We start from the raw sequence: 22,914 nt of genomic DNA, 5'->3' as shown, positions 1-22,914 counted from the left end.
CCAGTACAGAACATGAGCGTGTCAGCCCCATGGAGTGACCAGTACTGTGCATGTGTCAGCCCCATGGAGTGACCAGTACAGAACATGAGCGTGTCAGCCCCATGGAGTGACCAGTACTGTGTGAGTCAGCCTCATGGAGTGACCAGTACTGTGCATGTGTCAGCCCCATGGAGTGACCAGTACTGTGTGAGTCAGCCTCATGGAGTGACCAGTACTGTGTGAGTCAGCCTCATGGAGTGACCAGTACTGTGCGTGAGTCAGCCCCATGGAGTGACCAGTACTGTGTGTGAGTCAGCCCCATGGAGTGACCAGTACTGTGCGTGAGTCAGCCCCATGGAGTGACCAGTACTGTGTGTGTCAGCCCCATGGAGTGACCAGTACTGTGCGTGTGTCAGCCTCATGGAGTGACCAGTACTGTGCGTGAGTCAGCCCCATGGAGTGACCAGTACTGTGTGTGAGTCAGCCCCATGGAGTGACCAGTACTGTGCGTGTGTCAGCCCCATGGAGTGACCAGTACTGCGTGTGAGTCAGCCCCATGGAGTGACCAGTACTGTGTGTGTCAGCCCCATGGAGTGACCAGTACTGTGCGTGAGTCAGCCCCATGGAGTGACCAGTACTGTGCGTGAGTCAGCCCCATGGAGTGACCAGTACTGTGTGTGAGTCAGCCCCATGGAGTGACCAGTACTGTGTGTGAGTCAGCCCCATGGAGTGACCGGTACTGTGTGTGAGTCAGCCCCATGGAGTGACCAGTACTGTGTGTGAGTCAGCCCCATGGAGTGACCGGTACTGTGTGTGAGTCAGCCCCATGGAGTGACCAGTACTGTGTGAGTCAGCCCCATGGAGTGACCGGTACTGTGCGTGAGTCAGCCCCATGGAGTGACCAGTACTGTGTGTGTGTCAGCCCCATGGAGTGACCAGTACTGTGCGTGTGTCAGCCCCATGGAGTGACCAGTACTGTGTGAGTCAGCCCCATGGAGTGACCAGTACTGTGCATGTGTCAGCCCCATGGAGTGACCAGTACAGAACATGAGCGTGTCAGCCCCATGGAGTGACCAGTACTGTGCGTGTGTCAGCCCCATGGAGTGACCAGTACTGTGCGTGAGTCAGCCCCATGGAGTGACCGGTACTGTGCGTGTGTCAGCCCCATGGAGTGACCAGTACTGTGTGTGAGTCAGCCCCATGGAGTGACCAGTACTGTGTGTGAGTCAGCCCCATGGAGTGACCGGTACTGTGTGTGAGTCAGCCCCATGGAGTGACCAGTACTGTGCGTGTGTCAGCCCCATGGAGTGACCAGTACTGTGCGTGAGTCAGCCCCATGGAGTGACCGGTACTGTGCGTGTGTCAGCCCCATGGAGTGACCGGTACTGCGTGTGAGTCAGCCCCATGGAGTGACCAGTACTGTGTGTGAGTCAGCCCCATGGAGTGACCGGTACTGTGTGTGAGTCAGCCTCATGGAGTGACCAGTACTGTGTGTGAGTCAGCCCCATGGAGTGACCGGTACTGTGTGTGAGTCAGCCCCATGGAGTGACCAGTACTGTGTGTGAGTCAGCCCCATGGAGTGACCAGTACTGTGTGAGTCAGCCCCATGGAGTGACCAGTACTGTGTGTGAGTCAGCCCCATGGAGTGACCAGTACTGTGTGAGTCAGCCCCATGGAGTGACCAGTACTGTGTGAGTCAGCCCCATGGAGTGACCAGTACTGTGTGTGAGTCAGCCCCATGGAGTGACCAGTACTGTGCGTGAGTCAGCCCCATGGAGTGACCAGTACTGTGTGAGTCAGCCCCATGGAGTGACCGGTACTGTGCGTGAGTCAGCCCCATGGAGTGACCGGTACTGTGTGTGAGTCAGCCCCATGGAGTGACCAGTACTGTGCGTGTGTCAGCCCCATGGAGTGACCAGTACTGCGCGTGAGTCAGCCCCATGGAGTGACCAGTACTGCGTGTGTGTCAGCCCCATGGAGTGACCAGTACTGTGTGTGAGTCAGCCTCATGGAGTGACCAGTACTGCGTGTGTGTCAGCCCCATGGAGTGACCAGTACTGTGTGTGAGTCAGCCCCATGGAGTGACCGGTACTGTGTGTGAGTCAGCCCCATGGAGTGACCAGTACTGTGTGTGTGTCAGCCCCATGGAGTGACCAGTACTGTGTGTGAGTCAGCCCCATGGAGTGACCAGTACTGTGTGTGAGTCAGCCTCATGGAGTGACCAGTACTGTGTGTGAGTCAGCCCCATGGAGTGACCGGTACTGTGTGTGAGTCAGCCCCATGGAGTGACCGGTACTGTGTGTGAGTCAGCCCCATGGAGTGACCAGTACTGTGTGTGTGTCAGCCCCATGGAGTGACCGGTACTGTGCGTGTGTCAGCCCCATGGAGTGACCGGTACTGTGCGTGTGTCAGCCCCATGGAGTGACCGGTACTGTGCGTGTGTCAGCCCCATGGAGTGACCGGTACTGTGCGTGAGTCAGCCCCATGGAGTGACCGGTACTGTGTGTGTGTCAGCCCCATGGAGTGACCAGTACTGTGTGTGAGTCAGCCCCATGGAGTGACCGGTACTGTGTGTGAGTCAGCCCCATGGAGTGACCAGTACTGTGTGTGTGTCAGCCCCATGGAGTGACCAGTACTGTGTGTGAGTCAGCCTCATGGAGTGACCAGTACTGTGTGTGAGTCAGCCCCATGGAGTGACCGGTACTGTGTGTGAGTCAGCCCCATGGAGTGACCAGTACTGTGTGTGAGTCAGCCCCATGGAGTGACCAGTACTGTGTGAGTCAGCCCCATGGAGTGACCAGTACTGTGTGTGAGTCAGCCCCATGGAGTGACCAGTACTGTGTGAGTCAGCCCCATGGAGTGACCAGTACTGTGTGTGAGTCAGCCCCATGGAGTGACCAGTACTGTGTGTGAGTCAGCCCCATGGAGTGACCAGTACTGTGTGAGTCAGCCCCATGGAGTGACCAGTACTGTGTGTGAGTCAGCCCCATGGAGTGACCAGTACTGTGCGTGTGTCAGCCCCATGGAGTGACCAGTACTGTGTGTGAGTCAGCCCCATGGAGTGACCAGTACTGTGTGTGAGTCAGCCCCATGGAGTGACCGGTACTGTGTGTGAGTCAGCCCCATGGAGTGACCAGTACTGTGTGAGTCAGCCCCATGGAGTGACCAGTACTGTGTGTGAGTCAGCCCCATGGAGTGACCGGTACTGTGCGTGAGTCAGCCCCATGGAGTGACCGGTACTGTGCGTGTGTCAGCCCCATGGAGTGACCGGTACTGTGTGTGAGTCAGCCCCATGGAGTGACCAGTACTGTGTGTGTCAGCCCCATGGAGTGACCAGTACTGTGCGTGAGTCAGCCCCATGGAGTGACCAGTACTGTGTGAGTCAGCCCCATGGAGTGACCAGTACTGTGTGTGAGTCAGCCCCATGGAGTGACCAGTACTGCGTGTGTCAGCCCCATGGAGTGACCGGTACTGTGTGTGAGTCAGCCCCATGGAGTGACCAGTACTGTGTGTGAGTCAGCCCCATGGAGTGACCAGTACTGTGCGTGAGTCAGCCCCATGGAGTGACCAGTACTGTGTGAGTCAGCCCCATGGAGTGACCAGTACTGCGTGTGAGTCAGCCCCATGGAGTGACCAGTACTGTGTGTGTCAGCCCCATGGAGTGACCAGTACTGTGCGTGAGTCAGCCCCATGGAGTGACCAGTACTGTGTGTGAGTCAGCCCCATGGAGTGACCGGCACTGTGCGTGTGTCAGCCCCATGGAGTGACCGGTACTGTGCGTGTGTCAGCCCCATGGAGTGACCGGCACTGTGTGTGAGTCAGCCCCATGGAGTGACCAGTACTGTGTGTGTGTCAGCCCCATGGAGTGACCAGTACTGTGTGTGAGTCAGCCCCATGGAGTGACCAGTACTGTGTGTGTCAGCCCCATGGAGTGACCAGTACTGTGCGTGAGTCAGCCCCATGGAGTGACCGGTACTGTGTGTGTGTCAGCCCCATGGAGTGACCAGTACTGTGTGTGAGTCAGCCCCATGGAGTGACCGGCACTGTGCGTGTGTCAGCCCCATGGAGTGACCGGTACTGCGCGTGTGTCAGCCCCATGGAGTGACCGGCACTGTGCGTGTGTCAGCCCCATGGAGTGACCGGTACTGTGCGTGTGTCAGCCCCATGGAGTGACCGGTACTGTGTGTGTGTCAGCCCCATGGAGTGACCGGTACTGTGCGTGTGTCAGCCCCATGGAGTGACCGGTACTGTGCGTGTGTCAGCCCCATGGAGTGACCGGTACTGTGCGTGTGTCAGCCCCATGGAGTGACCGGTACTGTGCGTGAGTCAGCCCCATGGAGTGACCGGTACTGTGTGTGAGTCAGCCCCATGGAGTGACCAGTACTGTGCGTGAGTCAGCCCCATGGAGTGACCAGTACTGTGCGTGTGTCAGCCCCATGGAGTGACCGGTACTGTGCGTGTGTCAGCCCCATGGAGTGACCGGTACTGTGCGTGTGTCAGCCCCATGGAGTGACCGGTACTGTGCGTGAGTCAGCCCCATGGAGTGACCGGTACTGTGCGTGTGTCAGCCCCATGGAGTGACCGGTACTGTGCGTGTGTCAGCCCCATGGAGTGACCGATACTGTGCGTGTCAGCCCCATGGAGTGACCAGTACTGTGCGTGTCTGAAGGGTAACGGCTCGCTCTGCTCTCTTTCTCACTCACTCACTCACTCACTCTCTCTACCTCTCTCTCAGGTGTGAAATTGACATTGTCCGGACTGATTGACGGAAAGAACTTCCACGCTGGGGGTCACAAGGTCGGCATGGGCTTTGAACTGGAAGCTTAACACTGTGGAGGCAATGGTAACGCCTTTGGGCTAGCTGCTAAAATACAAATTGTTTAAAATAAAATGCCCACCTCCTCCATGGACAAGGCGCAGAAGAATCGTGAGAATATTTGGCCTTAAATTCGTGATCGCGATCCTGAGGGCCAGCCTCTCCCAGAGGGAGATGGGAAGCTTGGATCTCAGCCCTCGGTACTGGATTGGTTTCCTAGTCAGCACCATGTGGAGGTTGTGTCATGCCAGATTAGTGTTCCAAATTATTTCCTGAAAAGTTGGCTTAGAATCATGTGTTCCAACCCTGTAATTTATCTATTCTGTGTGTGTGCATGTGGTAGAGACCTTCATTGCCATTTTTAAATCACTGCGCTGTATCAGGCATTTAAAGAAAAATAAAATGATTGAGTTTATGTCTCTTGTCGCCCTGGTGGAGCGTCTACCATGTCTTAGTTGCATTGTCACTGCCTCCAGTATACAATGGTTACTTACACTCTCTGCAATGTGGTCGATAGCAAGATCTGTGTTGGAGGTAATGCCTGTGTGAAGTTGGCTGCCAGCAGAGGGCCCTGCTGCTCTGATACTGGCTGTTGGCAGGATGGTGTCTCAGCCTGTTCTTGCAGCCGGTTTCCCCGCTGCTGGCTTGTGCACGCCACTTTATCTCTCCAGCCCCCTTTCACCGCCCCCCCCCCCCCCCCCTGCAGCCTGCAGCCAAACTCATTCACAAACACGACTGATCAAATCTTCATGTGTGTGCCTATGTTGCCAAATCTGTACCGGCTCAGTCTCAGGGTAGCGCTGTAATATAAGGGGCCAATCGAGTGGTGGGATAGGGGAGGGCTCCACCTATTGCCCGCTTGTTGCCGTCCTGAAGAGCCGCTTCTGTGTGCCAGAGCAAGGAATGCAGTAAATGCAGCCGAGAACAAGGCTGGGAAAGTCGGAGCCACTTGAGTGGAGATTAACTGCAGAGAGAGATGTGTCCTCTTCCTCAATCATTAATAAATGCTAACTCCTGGGGAGGCAAAAATGGCCAATTTCAGGAAAAGCTGGGTAATTCCTCCTCGCGTTGCAATCTCTGCCAGGCTGTCCAGGGTCTGTGGGAAACAGCCTTGGATTAGCTCAACACATTCATCATGGAGAAAAGCATTAGCACAAGTTCCAATGTCTAGTAATGTACTTCACATCAAGTGTTACAGACAAACAGGAGAGAGGGTGTCCTAGCCCCATGGAGATCCGTCTGGGCTCGTCTGTGTGTAACGGACTCACCGCAGCGGTTAACTCCTATGGAACTGTTGGAGGTTAAGGACAGAGTACTGTGCCATCCTCTACCCTGTCAGACTTTCCACTATGACCCTCTGCCCCCATTCCATGCCAGGTTGCAGTGACCCCGGCCTTTCAGTTGTAGAGTTTCGCATCACTCGGTGTCTGTTGTCAGTAATGCAGCAAGAAGCTGATGCATCTGAGAAGTGGGACTCGCACAGTAACAGAGTTTTGATTGCAGGACCACTACTGTGTCCTGTACTGGACGATCACATTTCTTCTTGGTGCTCTTCATACAGTTTAATTTGGAAAGAGTGCATTCAACTGAAAGGACTCTCTGCTGTTCCTCACTGAAGTCCATCCACCTTTCTCCTGTGGTGCTGTACAGGACTCCTCAGCTCGGAGAGCGGATCAGGGAACTTCCCGGGTGAGCAGTTGTAGCCGTGATCTTGCAGCAGCTGCCAGCGGGCAGCCCCATACAACGCGGGATACTGGCCCCCCATCTCTCAGCTGCATAGCGCCATATCCAAATGAGCAGACACGTGATGAAAAATGACTGGAATGTACAAGAGCCAAAAGGATTGGCACCAGCTGCCGTTGGAATGTTCCAGACTGGGCTGGAGGGTCTGACTGTAAGTTGGAAGCATTTGAACTTACAGCCTTCCACTGACAGCAGCTCCCTGGCTCGGAGCAGTCTTTTTGATTTATTGCTGTCGTTAGGGAGGTAAACGGTTTTGATAAACACGCATTGGCTGCTGGCCACCTTTGAATGCTGAGCGTGGCGATGGTAAATACAGTTTTAATTTTTTGTGGAGTGAGACACCACAGAAAATAGCAGAGTCCCCGAACAGCACACGCAGACTGAGGCTCTAGCACGACTAATGATCGCTACTTGGCTCGCGTCCCCTCGCCCAATGAGTGGTGGCTTCTTGGCGCGTTGACAGCACTCATCATGTACCTCGTGCACCAAGTGTTCACCCGACCTGAACTATCAAAACCCACCAGCAATTGATCAGGACAGGCTGGGGCTCTTTTCTGTAGAAAAGACTCGAAAACTAGGGGCCATAAATATAAGATAGTCACTAATCGGGAATTCAGGAGAAACTTTACCCAGAGACTGGTGAGAACGTGGGACTACCGCAAGGAGTAGTTGAGGCCTTTAAGGGGAAGCTGGCTAAATCTATGAGAGAGAAAGGAATCTAAGGATACGGTTAGATGAAGTAGGGGGTGAAGCGGCTTGAGTGGAGCATAAACACCGGCATAGGCCGAATGGCTGGTTTCTAAGCTGTAAATTCTGTAACTTCCTGGAGTTAAAAAAGTAAGAAAGAGTTGCATTTATATAGCGACCTCGGTGTCCCAAAACTCCAATGTAGTCTCTTGTAATGGAGGAAAGGCAGCAGCCAATTTGTGTGCAGTAAGGTTCAACGGATACCAGATAATCCCTGTAAGTTGAGGGATAAATGTTGGCCAGGACATCGAGAACTCCCCTGCTCTTTGAATAATGCCGTGGGATTTTTACATCTAAACTTGTCCGTAGCCATGAGTATGAAGTGTGAACTCTGCTTTTCTCCTGGGTTGCTAGCAGCAGTGGCCAGGAGATTAATATTCCATTCCTGGAGACTCGCCGACAATGTAGGCGGGTTGGAAATCCCGCTGAACTGGCCTCAGGCCAGGATATTTTCTTGAGCATATTTTGGGTCTAAGGGACAAAAAAGACTTGTGAATACTTAGCTAGAATTTATCTGTAGCCCAAGGTATGGCCCTGGCAGTGCGGAACTAGACATCCAATTTATTGGGAAAAACTTGCTGTCGCCTCAGAAGCAGTGATGTCGTCCTGGCTGTGACAGGATTGCTAAAAGGCTCCAGATCACACACTTGGAACATGGCATAGCTTATAACAGCACTTGTGAATAAAACATGCCTAGCAAATTACTGGAGTCTATAATTAAGGATGGAGTGACTGAACACCTTGAACATTTTCAGCTGATCAAAGAGAGCCAGCGTGGATTTGTAAAGGGAAGGTCATGCCTGACAAACCTGACTGAATATTTTGAGGAGGTGACTAATGTAGTGGACACGGGACTGTCTATGGATGTTATTTATATAGACTTCCAGAAGGCATTCAATAAAGTCCTTCATAAGAGACTGTTGGCTAAAGTTGAAGCAAATTATTGACCTGGTTAGGAAATTGGCTGAGCGGCGGGAGATGGCGAGTAGGGATAATGGGCGGTACTCTAATTGGCAGGATGTGACTAGTGGCGTCCCGCAGGGATCTGTGTTGGGGCCTCATCTATTCACTGTATTTATTAGTGACTTAGACGATGGGATAGATAGCCACATATCCAAGTTTTCCAATGACACACAGATCACAGAAATCACAGAAACCCCACAATGCAGATAGAGGCCATTTCGGCCCATCAAGCCTGCACCGACACATATCCCACCCGATCCCCATAACCCCTACACCAACACATATCCCACCCTATCCCCGTAACCCCACGTATTTAATCCCCCTAACACTAAGGGTCAATTTATCATAGCCAATCAACCTAACCCGCACATCTTTGGACTGTGGGAGGAAACCAGAGCACCCGGAGAAAACCCACGCAAACACGGCGAGAATGTGCAAACTCCACACAGACAGTCACCCGAGGCCGGATTCGAACCCGGATCCATGGCGCTGTGAGGCGCAGTGCTAACCACTATGCCACAGATGGATGGCATGTAAGCAGTGTAGATGGAAGCATAAAGTTACGAAGAAATATTAATGGCTTGAGAGTAGGCAAAACTGTGGCAAATGGATTTCAGTGTAGGCAAGTGTGAGGTCATCCACTTTGGACTTAAAAAGGATAGATTAGAGTACTTTCTAAATGGTGAAAAGCTAGAAACAGTGGAGGTCCAAAGAGGGGTGGGGGGGGTCCATGTACATAGACCATTAAAATGTCATGGACAGGTACAGAAAATAATCTAAAATGCTAATGGAATGCTGGGCTTTATATCGAGAGGACTAGAGTACAAGGGGTAGAAGAGCCCTGGTTAGACCACACCTGGAGCACTGGGAGCAGTTCTGGGCACCACACCATGGGAAGGATGTATTGGCCTTGGAGGGAGTGCAGCGTAGGTTTACTAGAATGATACCCAGACTCCAGGGGTTAAATTACAGAGAGAGATTACACAAACTAGGGTTGTATTCCCTGGAATTTAGAAGGTTAAGGGATGATTTGATCAAAGATATTGTGGGGAACTGAGAGGGTAGATCGAAACTATTTCCACTGCTTGGAGAGTCTAAAAATTAGAGCCAGGTCTTTCAGGAGTGAAGTTAGGAAACACTTAACACGCAAAGGATGGTAAATGTTTGGATCTCTCGCAAACAGCAATTGATGCTGGATCGATTGTTGATTTAAAATCTGGGATTAATAGATTTTTGTTAACCAAAGGTATTAAGGGATATGGGGCAAAGGCCAGTATATGGAGTTAGGACACAGATCAACCCTGATCTCATTGAACGGTGGAACAGACTTAAGGGGCTAAATGGCCTCCTCCTGTTCCTAGGGCAGTGGTCTTCACCGGAAGCAAACTGCAGGCAGTGGAAGGAGCGCACGTCAACCCAAGCACCCCACCCACCCGCCCCTTCAACCACCGTCTGCCCCACCTGTGACAGAGACTGTAGGTCCCACATTGGCCTCATCAGTCACCTGCGAACTCATTTTTAATGTGGAAGCAAGTCATCCGCGGTTCCGAGGGACTGCCTAAGAAGGAGAAGGGTCTATGAAATCGTTTCGCTTCTCAAACACTTTTGAGGTCTCATTAAATCACTGCACTGGTGAATGAGTTCTCTGAATTATCCTGAGGACCACCTCTCAGAATTGGGCAACAATGCTGTAGCTCTTGGTACCATGTGATTTCAGCGACAAACTGTCACACTGTAGTGTCTGACTCTCGCTATGGAAACTGAAGCATATCCAAGGTAAGGGTACATGTGTGTCTTTCTCTACACACCTTTCTCCATCTACTGCTACTCTGCCTAATCTCTCATCCGCACTCCTCCCCTCACTTGTTATACACGCTCTGCTGCAGCCTTCCTGAGTCAGCCACTTTTTATTTAGCTGTTGTACAGTAGCTCCCTCTATTTCTACGCATACTCAACCTCCAATCTCACTACCCTGAGCTAGCCTTGAACCTAGATTCTCTATCCCCATGTCACAGGCAGGTGAGCATGCGTCCCTGCTACTCTGCCCATCTTGTTTTTAGGTTCTTTTGGGTTGATACTTAACATCTGTCCTCACCGCACAACTTTAAATGCTATCTATACTCTGAAAGATGATCAGGCCCTTAGTGTTGATGTTTAATTAATCGCCACTCCCTTTTAACGTGCCTTAAATTGTACACTTTGCTTCGATCATCATCATTCATTCAATTTTTTCTCTGCCGTTGAGTGTAACCAATCACCACCATTTAATTCTGCCTCCATCTCCCATATTTACAGGGGTACGGTACCTGTTATTGTGCTGCGCAAGTTCCTCTTGGTCGACTTCTAGCTCTTTTTTTCTTCATGGTTTCAAATTCCATGTCTGCTTCAGAATCTTCTCAAATGTTCTCAATGTTGCTTCATCATCTCTCCTGGACTGTTGTAGTCACGTTCATTTGACACTTTGTTAAACCATCTGATGTTAAACAGTGAGGAGGATAGTAACAGACTTCAGGCGGACATAGACAGACACATGGCAGGTGAAATTTAACGCAGAGACGTGTGAAGTGATTCATTTTGGTAGGAAGAATGAGGAGAGGCAATATAAACTCAATGGTACAATGTTAAAGGGGGTGCAGGAACAGAGAGACCTGGGGGTGTATGGACACAAATCATTGAAGGTGACAGGACAAGTTGAGAAGGTGGTTAAAAAGGCATTCAGGATCCTTGGCTTTATTAATAGAGGAATAGAGTACAAAAGCAAGGAAGTTAATGCCTAAACCTTTATAAAACACTGGTTAGGCCTCAGCTGGAGTATTGTGTTCAATTCTGGGCACCACACTTTAGGAAGAACGTCAAGGCCTTGGAGAGGGTGCAGAGGAGATTTACTAGAATGGTGCCAGGGATGAGAGACTTCAGTTCTCTGGAGAGACTGGAGAAGCTGGGGTTGTTCTCCTTAGAGCAGAGAACGTTAAAGAGAAGATTTGGTAGAGGTGTTCAAAATCATGAATGGTTTTGATAGAGTAAATAAAGAGAAACTGTTTCCAGTGGCAGGAGGGTCGGTAACCACAGGACACAGATTTAAGGTGATTGGCAACAGAACCAAAGACAACAGGAGGAAACATTTTTACCCAACGTGTTATCTAGAATGCACTGCCTGAATGGATGGATTTGTTGGACCATGTTTCTCTGGTCCATATGGGAGCACAACCAGCACATTTCTCTTAAACATGCTCAGCTTTGTGTTTTCTCTGATGTATTTGATTTCCGGATTAAGTGAATGTTTGAAAAGCACCACCAGTTTTTCCCAATATGAGCTTGAACATCTGCTGCACAGTCTCCATCACCTTACAGCACAGAGTAGGTGACAGAATGCACAGCCTGCTGTCCCTCACTTCCCAGGTGTAACATGGCCTTCAACTGATCACCTCCCAGGTAGAACTGTCATGGTGTAGACAGATCTAAAACTCAGACAGAGGGGTTTGAACCCAGCTCTTGCACAGCAGTAAGGAGCTGCCTCTGGCTGAACTACAGTCCCAGGTGGCTCTGACAGAGTGTGGGTAACATTTCAGCTATGTGTGATCCTATCTTTCCCCTGACGTCCCCATGCATGCACTTTCTGGTACAGTGATTTCCGCTCCCTCCCAGCCCTAGGAGAGCTGGGACTATTTGTGAAACCCCGACTCGCCATAGACTGGGGAACAATCTGGAGACCGGCATAGCTCACTTACTGGTGGGAGAGGGTAAATTTCACCACCTGTTACACATTCCAGTCCCAGTATCAGCGAGCGGTGCAAACCCGACCCACACCATCCCCCGGGGGCGAAGGATTGTAAGAAACTAACTTTGAATTTAATGAGCACATTCACAATGTCACTGCAACAGGGAACAAACACAATGGATCCCATGCCTGGAGGCCACCCTCTTCCCCCAGCCTGCTATTGTCCATCTCGAGCAAACGGGGGACCAGTATTCCCAAGGGGCTCCATTTTATTCAGAGTAACCCCATTCTGTGCTTCAAACATAAATCTACTGAAGAATTTGGTTCGACGTATTTCGGGGTTGAGGGTGTCCCTTTTTGCTAGGATATCTGCATGTTGGAGTCCCAGAGCAGCTCCATTGCAAATAATGGGGGTTGTGATCCCAGAGAGCTGCCAGATTTAATGCAGTGTGCAACCCTGAAAAAACAGAGACTTTAAACATACTCAATCTGAGTCCTGTGAGTTTCCAACTTTGAAATGGAGGTATCTTTGAATAAAAAGCACTTGCCCTACCTGACCTCTCCCTTTAATATGGAGAAATACTGCAGTGGAATAGGTCCAATTCTAAATCTATCCTATATCTGGATTACAATCTATTTCTCTTTACATAAAATTCTGATTCTCCGAGCTGTTGCGTTGACTCCGCGTCCCTGGGTTTGTGCCTCGTGTCCGTACTGCTCTGAACAGTTCCCATCTTTCATTCTCCGCTTCCCCTCATCTGCAGTAGCTCAGACAATCGGAACTAAAAATCAACGTCCCATCCCGAGTCCTCGTCGGGAGGTTCCTCCTCCGTGTCCTCCGGGAAAGTGTCAAAATTGCTGGTGTCCAGAGGCCCAGTCACCTGGAATGGAGACGCACAGTTTATAACTTCCATTTATACCGTGCCTTTAACATGGTAGAACAGCCCATGGCAGGAGCGTAATCCGATAACAATTGAGACAGAGCCAAGGGGAGACATTAAAACAGGCGACCAAATGCTTGGTCAAAGAGGTTTTAAGGTGGAGAGGTGGAGACTGGAATTCCAGAGCTTAGAGCCGATGAAGGCAAGGCCACCAATGGTGAGGTGAAGGACGTGGGAGGTTGGATAAGAGGCCAGAAATGGAGGAGCAAAGAGATCGGAGGGTTATGGGGCTGGAGGAGATTACAGAGATAAGGAGGGGGCGAGCGAGGTCATGGAGTGATTTGAACACATGGATGAGAATTTTAAAAGTGAGGTGTTGTTGGACCGGGAGCCAGAGTAGGTCAGCAAGCACAGGGGTGATGGGTGAACGGGGCTTGGTGCGAGTTAGAATACGGGCAGTAGAGTTTTGGATGAGCTCTGGTTTATGGAGTATGATAACAAAATACTGCAGATGCTGGAAATCCAAAATAACAGAAAATACTGGAAAAACTCAGCAGGCCAGGCAAAATTGTGGAGAGAGAAATAACGTTTCAGGTCGAAACCCTTCGTCAAGACTGAAAAAGCACAGGAAATGAATTTTTTTTTCTCTCCCACATAGCAGCTGTCTGCCAGCGCATTTCACACCTAATCTAGAGCCGTCTTTTGTCTCTTTACTAGTCCTATCACCATCTCGTCTGGTTTTGAATACCTCTTAATGTCTCTTCACTTCTCTTTTGTTCTTTAATCCCCATTTCCCAGCCCCCAAACTGGCCTTTTAATCGGTTTCATTTCCTGTGCTTTTTCAGTCCTGAGGAAGGGTTTTGACCTGAAACGTCGACTCTGTTTCTCGCTCCACGGATGTTGCCTGGCCTGCTGAGTTTTTCCAGCATTTTCTGCTGTTATTTCTGGTTTATGGAGGGCGGGAGGCTGACCAGGAAAGCATTGGAATAGTCGAGTCTGGAGATAACAAAACCCCCAAAATCCTAGGAACAGTGTAGGGATTCGAGTGCAATGGCCAGGGCACACTCGGTGATGAACAACAGATACTGATCCTTAGGATGTTCTTTCTGTTGCCGTTGGTGCTAATTAATGTGGGCAATGAGGTAATGCAAAACATATACAAATCATTAGGCTGCCGTTAGCACACAGTTTAAGAGCCCTACTTTGGCAAGGATGTCAAGGTCATGGAGAAGAGACTCACTAAAGGTGGTCCCATGGATGAGAGGTTGTGGCTATGAGGAGAGACTAGATACTAGAGCTCGGCTCATCAGATCAGAGGTTACGAGGAGATCGGATAGAGATGTTCTCCCTTACAAAACGGTTTTAATAAGAAATAGGGAGAACTAGAGAACATAAATTTAATATAATCATCGGTAAATAGGGAGAACTAGAGAACATAAATTTAATATAATCATCAAAAGAAAAATGTAAGAAGTGTAAGAGCACTTACACTGGGAACTATGGGCGGGGCGAGCGTCCCTTTCCTCAGCCCTTCAAAGTTAAAGCCTTCAAACCACCTGAAAAACAGAAGAAACACCGTCAACCAGTAACATCCTCACTGAGTGAACCGGTGTGTGAGTGAGCTAGTCAGTGAGGTGCTCAGTGAGTGAATGAGCAGTCAGTGACTCAGTAAGGGTCATACTGATGACAGAGGGAGTCCTCCACCACATTATTAAACATTGTTTGCTGAAATACTGAATGTGGAATCTTTGCAAAATGTCAATTGAAGGAATTAATCATAATTCTTAACTCCTTTCCTCTTAACTCATCATAGAATGATATAGCGCAGAAGGAGGCCATTCAGCCCATCGTGCCTGTTTGTTAGAGCTATCCAATTAATCCCCTTCCCCTGCTCTTTCCCCATAGCTGTGTAAAATTTTTCCCTTCAAGTATTTATCTGATTCCCTTTTGAATGTTATTATTGAATCTGCTTCCTCCACCCTTTCAGGCAGCGCATTCCCGATCACAACTCGCTGTGTGAAAAAAATGTTTCCTCATGTCGCCTCTGGTTCTTTTGCCAATCACCTTAAATCTATGTCCTCTGGTTACCGACCCTTCTCCCACTGGAAACAGTTTCTCCTTATTTACTGTATCAAATCTCCTCTTAACCACCTTAGCTCTAAGGAGAGTAACCTCAGCTTCGCCACATAACTGAAGTCCCTCAACCCTGGTACCATTCTAGTAAATCTCTTCTGCACCCTCTCCAAGGCCTTGACATCCTTCCTAAAGTGCGGTGCCCAGAATTGGACACAATACTCTAGCTGGGGCCTAACCAGTGTTTTATAAAAGATTTAGCATAGCTTCCTTGGTTTTGTACTCTGTGCCTTGATTAATAAAGCCAAGGATCCTATATGGTTTTTTTTAAACAGCCTTCTCAACTTGCCCTCCCACCTTCAAAGACTTGTGTACATACACCTCCAGGTCTCTGTTTCTGCATCCCTTTTAAAATTGCACCCTTTAGTTTATATTGGCCCAGAAATTCGGGTCTCCACGGGTGAGTACGCACGGGGTACTCACCCGTAGGCCCAATGGAAGTGCCGGTTTCCTGCATGCACTGCGCATGCGCGGGAAACCGGCACTTCCGTTCCCCTGAAAGAAGGGGTTCAGAGTTCGAACGCGTGCGCAGGAGAGGCAGCGTGTGCGCATCGAACTTATGGTTTTTTTGCAGGTTTTCCCGGGAAGGTAAGTCTCCAGAAGTTAGACATTTAAAAAGCAGTCGCAAGGCCTAATTTTTACAAGGTAAGTGGTGAATTAATTCAAATTAAAACATTTTTTCCACAGGTTTATTATTTTTAAATATTTAAAGAAAGGTAAGTTTATTTTTAGCCTTGTTAGAAAATAAAATTATTTTTTTCAAAAATTTAAATTATTGTTTAAAATAGTTATTTCATGTAATTTATAGTTTATTTAAAAATGTGATTAAAAAAAATTATTTGAAGATTTAGTGATGTTTTGGGGCTTATATAGTATTAAATAAGTTTGACAGCACTTCCTGTCAAACTTATGAATGAAGCATTCCCTGCATTGGCTCCCCATGGCCCACGTGATCCCAGGGGACGCATCGAACTAACTGCGCCCCTGGGATACGCAAGCACTGCGCGCCGGCAGCTGGAGCAGGCCCAGGATCGGAATCCCACGCGGGCCCACAGCACAACGGCCGGCGCGGTAGGGAAGCCCCCGACCCGAATTTCTGGGCCATTACCTCTCCATATTCTTCCTACCAAAATGAATCACTTCACACCTCTGTTAAATTTCGTCTGCCATGTGTCTGCCCATTTCACCAGTCTGTCTATGTCCCCCTGAATCGTAGAAATTTACGGGACAGAAGGAGGCCATTCGACCCATTGTGTCTGTGCCGGCCAAAAAAGAGCTATCCGGTCTAATCCCACTTTCCAACTCTTGGCCCGTAGCCTTGTAGTTACGGCACTTTAAGTGCTTATCCAAGTACTTTTTAAATGTGATGAGGGTTTCTGCCTCTACCACTCTTTCGGGCAGTGAGTTCCAGACCCCTACCACCCTCTGGGTGAAACAAGTTCTCAACTCCCCTGTAATCCTTCTACCGATTACTTTAAATCTATGTCCCCTGATTATTGACCTCTTAAGGGAAATAGGTCCTATCCACGCCATCTAGGCCCCTCATAATTTTTTACACCTCAATCAAGTCTCCCCTCAGCCTCCTCTGTTCCAAAGAAAACAACCCCAGCCGATCCAATCTTTCCTCGTAGCTAAAATTCTCCAGTCCTGGCAACATCCTCGTAAATCTCCTCTGTACCCTCTCCAGTGCAATCACATGTTCGCTGAAGTCTGTTACTATCCTCCTCATTGTTTACTACATTTCTGAGTTTCATATCATCTGCAAACTTTGAAATTATGCCCTGTATACCCAAGTACAGGTCATTAATTTGTATTAAAAAGAGCAGTGGTTCCAACACTGACCCTTGAGCAACACCACTGTATACTTCCCTCCAGTCTGAAAAACAACCATTCACCACTACTCTTTCTGTCCCTTAGCCAATCTTGTATCCATGCTGTCACTGTCCCTTTAATCCCATTGGCTTTAATTTTCCTAACAAGTCTATTATGTGGTATTTTGTCAAACGCCTTTTGAAAGTCCATATACACAGCACTACCCTCATCAACCCGCTCCATTACTTCATCAAAGACCGCAATCAAGTTAATCAAACACGATTTGCCTTTAACAAATCCGTGCTGACTTTCATTTATTAGCCCATACTTTTCTAAATGCCAATTCATTTTGTCCCAGATTATTGTCTTTAAAAGTTCCCCCACCAGCAATGTTAGGCTGACTGGCCTGCAGTTGTCAGATTTATCCCTCTGCCCTTTTTTAAACAGGGGTGTAGTACCTGCAATCCTCCAGTCCTCTGGCACCACCCCCATATCTAAGGAAGATTGGAAGATTATGGCCAGAGCCCTTGTGAATTCCATCCTTACTTCCCTCCGTAACCAAGGATGCATTCCATCCGGACCGGGTGATGTTTCTACTTTCAGGACTGCCAACCTAATGTCCACATTTAAAGAGAGTGTGTCTGTTTGTGCAGTGTCTGTTGTACCTCAGTGAGCAATATGGTGTCATGGTAGCAGTGAGCTCATCTGGGAGCTACCCCATCCCTCAACTTCCTATCCTATCGGTGGCTGATCCTTGCTGGGGCACAGATCCATGGACTCTGGCTGTCTTCCGCACATCTCAACCAAGTGGCCACTCTTTGTGTATGAGCCTAGGCAGTGAGTGTCAGCGGGCTGCTCAACCATAGAGGGCATCACAGCCGAGCAAGACACTCTCCAGCTGGTTAGTGACTGGGAACAGGAAGCCAGCCGCTCATTTCCTCCTCGCTGCAGTGGAGCTGCGGCACCTGCTTGGCTGAGCTCCGTTCACTCTACACTGACCCGCGGGACATCCCTGCTCGGCACGGCTCAGTGTGTTCACACGCCGGGCCACTTGTGCTCCAGCTCCGCCTTCCTCCAGGCAGCCCCATAGTTCCCGTGTAAGAGCTTCCAGGCCACTCACTTGTGCTTCTGGATGTCCTTAACGCCGTTCTTTTGGTTGCCCAGTCTCTCGGAAGGATTGTCCCTGTTGAGAAACAGGAAGAGTTACAGAAGTAGAACGCTAGCTGACCACACAGCACAGGCTGGAGGGGCAGTAACAACGGGTGTCTGCGTGATTACTGCTGCAAGCAGACTGACCTTGCATCCTCGTGTAGCCCCATAGAGTCGCTTTACTCCTTTAAATAATTCATGTTTTAGTCTCACCTCGACACCTTTCGATTTGGTCTGATTTTGCTCGTCAGGCTACATTGAGTGAGGTGTTGCTCCCATTGTGGTGCTGAAGTCAGCACAAACTCTCATTCTCCAATCTGCACTCCAGTCTAACTACACTCTATGCCCCGAGCAGAGTCTTCCTGAATTTACTCTACAGAAGAAATTTAGTCACATTTTTCTCCCAAAATTGTCCCACTTCATTTCAACTGGGACAAATGTTTAGTCAAGAATGTTCTTTCCTCAGGGATTGCGGTCTCCAACAAGAAATGCGGAGAAATAATTCAAACTGCTGTGGCGTACCGATCACAGAACGGACACAATCCGCTTTCCGGTCCGTAGACTATAAATCAGGCGTCATGCCTTTAAGAAGGATCACACCTTTAAGAAACTCGATCTGCAACATAGTTAAGCCCAGAGCGGGGGAGGAGCAGTCGAAGCTGTGCACTGATGAGAGTTGTACTTTGTGTAGTCTCTGACTCCATTTTGTGTTCAGCGTGCAGCCTCAACAATTAAACCTTTTCTGTTGAACCTCTCCGAGTTCAGTATTTTTTGCTAGGAGTACGTAGACTCCTACACTGCCACTTAAATGGGACTGAAGATTCTAATTTGTTTCCAATTTCCAAAATCTGTTTTGAACGTTGTGAATTACTGAGCCACTCGTCACTCAGTTTTAGTCTCATCCCCATCTTAAATTTTAATCTTAAATTTAAGCTTTTGTAAGAAATTTAGCTCCAGTTTGAACTGAGTTGATGAAGGTACATTAATTAATTGATTTAGTAACTATTGTCCTCCTGATTTTAGTAACAACTGGGGATAGTGTTGGGATCATCGGAGTGACACTGTCTGCTGAAGTCCAGCAAACAGGCTTTTGTGATAAATATGTTCCCTCGGAAGACAAAGCGAGGCCAACTGGGTTTGAAATCCTCTCTGCGCTATTTCAGTGCACAGGTGAACACACTCACGTCGCTTCCTGTCTGCACTAGTTTAACCGTGGCTCAGTGAGTAGCACTCTCGCCTTGGAGTCGAAAGGTTGTTCCGCTCCAGAGACTTGAGCATAAAATCTAAGCTGACAATCCCAATGCAGTACCGAGGGAGTGTGACACAGGCGGAGGTGCCATCTTTCGGATGAGATGTTAAACCGAGGCCATATCTGCTCTCTCAGGTGGATGTAAAAGATCCCACGGCCGCTCTTTGAAGAAGAGCCAGGGGAGTTCTCCCCGGTGTCCTGGCCAATATTTATCCCTCAAACAACATCACTAAAACAAATTATCTAGTCATTACAGGAAACTTTGTGCTATCCGGCACCGACGGGACCGAGCTGTTGCCGTTCCCTCAAAACTGCCGGACACACCAGCGCTAATGTTGAAACATACGGAGATTTTGAGCTCCGTATCTGGCAACAATCCCTGTTGCTTAGCAACAGCTTCTAAACAGTCGGCCGTACTCTCTGTAGCGTCTCTGTAGCTTAGCAACAGCTTCAGCGAGACCTTGCAGAGCTTGACTGTTGAGAGAGAAAAAAGCAACGAAAAGAAAAAAAACCTAACGAAGCGACTCCTGATTTTTGCCGGTGGCTCGAGCTTGCCGGACATTTAGCCTCCGGATAAACCAAAGTTTCCTGTATCTCATTGCTGTTTGTGGGAGTTTGCTATGTGCAAATTGGCTGCCGCATTTCCCTACATTAGAACAGCGACTACACTGTAAAGCGCTTTGCGATATCCTGAGGTCGTGAAAGGCGCGAAAGAAATGCAAGTCTTTCTAACACTAACCCAAACAAAATCATTTAAAATCTCAAACGGGAGTTAGATGTAAACGCTTCAACCAATGTGAAATAACACACTGGTGATTTTCACCCTGCTTAGGGTCCAGTTGGCACAATAGGAAATGCAGGGTGACATTGAGAGAGTTTGAGATTCTCACCTTGTTAGTTGGATGTGGGCAAGGAGACATTTATTCAGAGAGCAGGGGGGGAGGGTGAGCCACCTTCTTATTTGAATGTTTTACAACTGGGTGGCTGGCTCAAGAGTCAATCATATAGTCTGGAGTCACGTGTGGGCTGGGTGTGTGTGGCAGGTTCCCTTCCCTGAAGGACATTAGTTGAACCAGTTGGGTTTTTACAACAATCCAACAGCTTCCATAATCATTTTTTTGGTACAAACCCACAAATTACCAGAGTTAATGGGCCAGATATTCGGGTCGGGGGCTTCCCGCGGGTGCAAGCCACCGACCTGCACTTACCTAGCGCGCCTGCCATTGAGCTGTGGGCCTGTGTGGGATTCCGATCCTGGGCCTCCTCCAGCTGCCGGCGCGCAGTACTCGCATATCCCAGGGGCGCAGTTAGTTCGAAGCGTCCCCTGGGACCACGTGGGCCATGGAGAGCCAATCATAGCAGGGAATCTCTATTCATAGATTTGACAGGAAGGCCTGTCAAATCTATGAATAGAGATCGGCCCCTAAACCTAACCAAAACTTCAAATAATTTTTTTTTTAAATCACATTTTTAAAATAACTATAAATTACATAAAATAACTATTTTAAACAATAATTAAAATTTTTGAAAAAATTAATTACAGTTTTTAACGGGGCTAAAAATAAACTTACCTTTCTTTAAAGTATTTAATAAAAATAATAAACTTGTGGAAAAAATGTTCTACTTTTACTTAATTCACCACTTACCTTGTTAAAAGCAGGCCTTGCGACTGCTTTTTAAAAGTGTAACTGCTGGAGACTTGCCCTCCCGGAGAAACCTGCAAAAAAAACGGAAGTTCCAGACGTACGCGCTGCCTCTCCGGTGCACGCGTTCGACCTGTGAACCCCTGCCTTCAAGGGAACATAAGTTCCGGTTTCCCGCGCATGCACGAAACCGGCACTTCCGTTGGTCCTACTCGTGGGTACCCAGCGCGTACTCACCTGTGGGGACCCGAAGTTCTGGCCCATTGAATTCAATTTCACAACTGGCTGTGGCAGGATTTGAACTCTCAGCCTGTGGAGGACTCGTCCAGGCTTCTTCAACAGCAACTCCCAAACCCGCGACCTCTACCAACTAGAAGGACACTGGCAGCAGGCGCATGGGAACACCACCACCTCCAAGTTTCTCCCAAAGTCACACACCATCCTGACTTAGAAATGTATCGCTGTTCCTTCAATGTCGCTGGGTCAAAATCCTGGAACTCCCTCCCTAACAGCACTGTGGGAGTACCTTCACCACACGGGCTGCAGCGGTTCAAGAAGGCGGCTCACCACCACCTTCTCAAGGGCAATTAGGGATGGACAATAAATGCTGGCCTTGCCAGCGACGACCACAGCCCATAAACAAATTTTTAAAAAGTCCCACCACGACTAGGCAACCGCACAGCGCCGCTCGACAGTTCATCCACGGCACTCACCTGCACAGTTTCTTGATGAGGGTGCCTGCATTTTTGGTGATTTTCTTTGGGAACTCAATCAAATCGATCCCTCTCAGGATTATATTGTAAGTTTTCATTGGGTCGGAGCCTGAGAACGGAGGGCTGTGGAGACAAGACAGAGAATAATCTGACACAGCTTTGCCCACCGATACTAGAGCTCATGTTACCTCACACTGTCCGCAAACCCTCTCATCTGACCGAAGACCCAACCATTTGAAGGTCACGAATGAGCTTCACCATGCTGACAACCACGTAGTCTGGTCTACCCTTCCCGCTCTTCACTTTTGTTTCATTTTCTTTTCCATCGAAGTGAGCGAGAAAGAAAGTTGAGCAGGGTGTAAAACAGGCTGCCGATTCACTATCGCCCGTACTACCCTACCAAGATCAATTTTACCTCATTAGTGGGCCATCCAGTAACAGCAAGCAATAATTCCATTTTAAAAGGGAATTGGATAAATACTTGGAAACATTTGCAGGGCTATGGGAAAAGAGCAGGGGAGTGCGACTAATATGTTGGTCTTTCAAAGAGCCGGCAGAGACACGATGGGTCAAATAGCCTCCCCCTGTACTGCATCATTCTCTAATTCCCTAGGTGCTGGGTGGAACTATAAGCCCATGTGAAAAGCCAATCACAGCACTCCACTGGCAGGCTGAACTGCCCCAGCCTGGGACGGAGGTGATGTGGGATTCCTCCACAATTAGTGGGCCAGTGAACTGCCCGATCTTGCTGACTGCTAGCTGGGGACTCTGACTGAAACAGGCACACGGGTCGGGACAGGATTGGACTTGGCCTTGATGCCCCCTTGGAGGTTGAATAATGACCAGCATTTGGAACTCAAAGGTGGTCAGTGTTTGTGGAGTTGTCTTCCGGCAGGAGATTGGCACCTTCAGGAGAGATGGGGAGAAGAACTTCAAAAAAAATATGATGCAAGTAGGAACTTTTATTCAGTTACCAAATCTGAAAAGATAAGCAACTGATAAAAGCATCCCCTGCTGCTATCTATCTGCTGCCTGTCTCCTCTCTTCAAGCTAAACACAAAGCACTGAGTGTTTAAGAACTTAAGAAATAGGATCAGGAGTCGGCCTTACGGCCCCTCAAGCCTGCTCCACCATTCAATAAGATCATGGCTGATCTTCGACCTCAACTCCACTTTCCTGCCCGATCTCCATATTCCTTGATTCCCCTAAAGTCCAAAAATCTATCGATCTCAGCCTTGAATATCCTCAACGATTCAGCATCTGCAGCCCTTTGGAGTAGAGAAATCCAAAGATTCGCAACGCTCCGATTGAAAAATCCCTCCTCATCTTAGTCTTAAATGGCCGACCCCTTATCCTGAGACTATGCCC

The 22,914-nt window shown here is 48.9% G+C and overlaps 2 protein-coding genes across 2 annotated transcripts in view; one reads left to right on the top strand and one right to left on the bottom strand.

Annotated features, from left to right (window-relative positions):
• The window catches only part of vdac3 (voltage-dependent anion channel 3), a 32,026-nt gene extending 26,816 nt beyond the window's left edge, over nt 1-5,210 (top strand). Inside the window, exon 8 of the mRNA XM_085971297.1 lies at nt 4,715-5,210. Within this exon, the coding sequence (XP_085827423.1) occupies nt 4,715-4,806 (92 nt within the window). The 3' untranslated portion in view covers nt 4,807-5,210. The remainder of the gene's footprint in view (nt 1-4,714) is intronic.
• Nucleotides 5,211-10,952: 5,742 nt separating this feature from the next.
• LOC147098065 (cGMP-dependent protein kinase 1-like) overlaps nt 10,953-22,914 on the bottom strand; it is a 120,022-nt gene continuing 108,060 nt past the window's right edge. The window contains exons 15-18 of the mRNA XM_085971295.1: nt 21,547-21,669; nt 17,913-17,975; nt 14,337-14,403; nt 10,953-12,847 (exon numbers count right to left, since the gene is read on the bottom strand). Of these exons, the coding sequence (XP_085827421.1) occupies nt 12,749-12,847; nt 14,337-14,403; nt 17,913-17,975; nt 21,547-21,669 (352 nt within the window). The 3' untranslated portion in view covers nt 10,953-12,748. The remainder of the gene's footprint in view (nt 12,848-14,336; nt 14,404-17,912; nt 17,976-21,546; nt 21,670-22,914) is intronic.

The sequence above is a fragment of the Somniosus microcephalus genome, chromosome 30 (genome assembly GCF_052327205.1).
Source record: "Somniosus microcephalus isolate GS21.2 chromosome 30, FLI_Smic_1.0, whole genome shotgun sequence".
Lineage (NCBI taxonomy): Eukaryota > Metazoa > Chordata > Chondrichthyes > Squaliformes > Somniosidae > Somniosus > Somniosus microcephalus.
The sequence above is the reverse complement of the archived record's forward strand: the minus strand, read 5'-3'. Positions and strand labels throughout refer to the sequence as shown.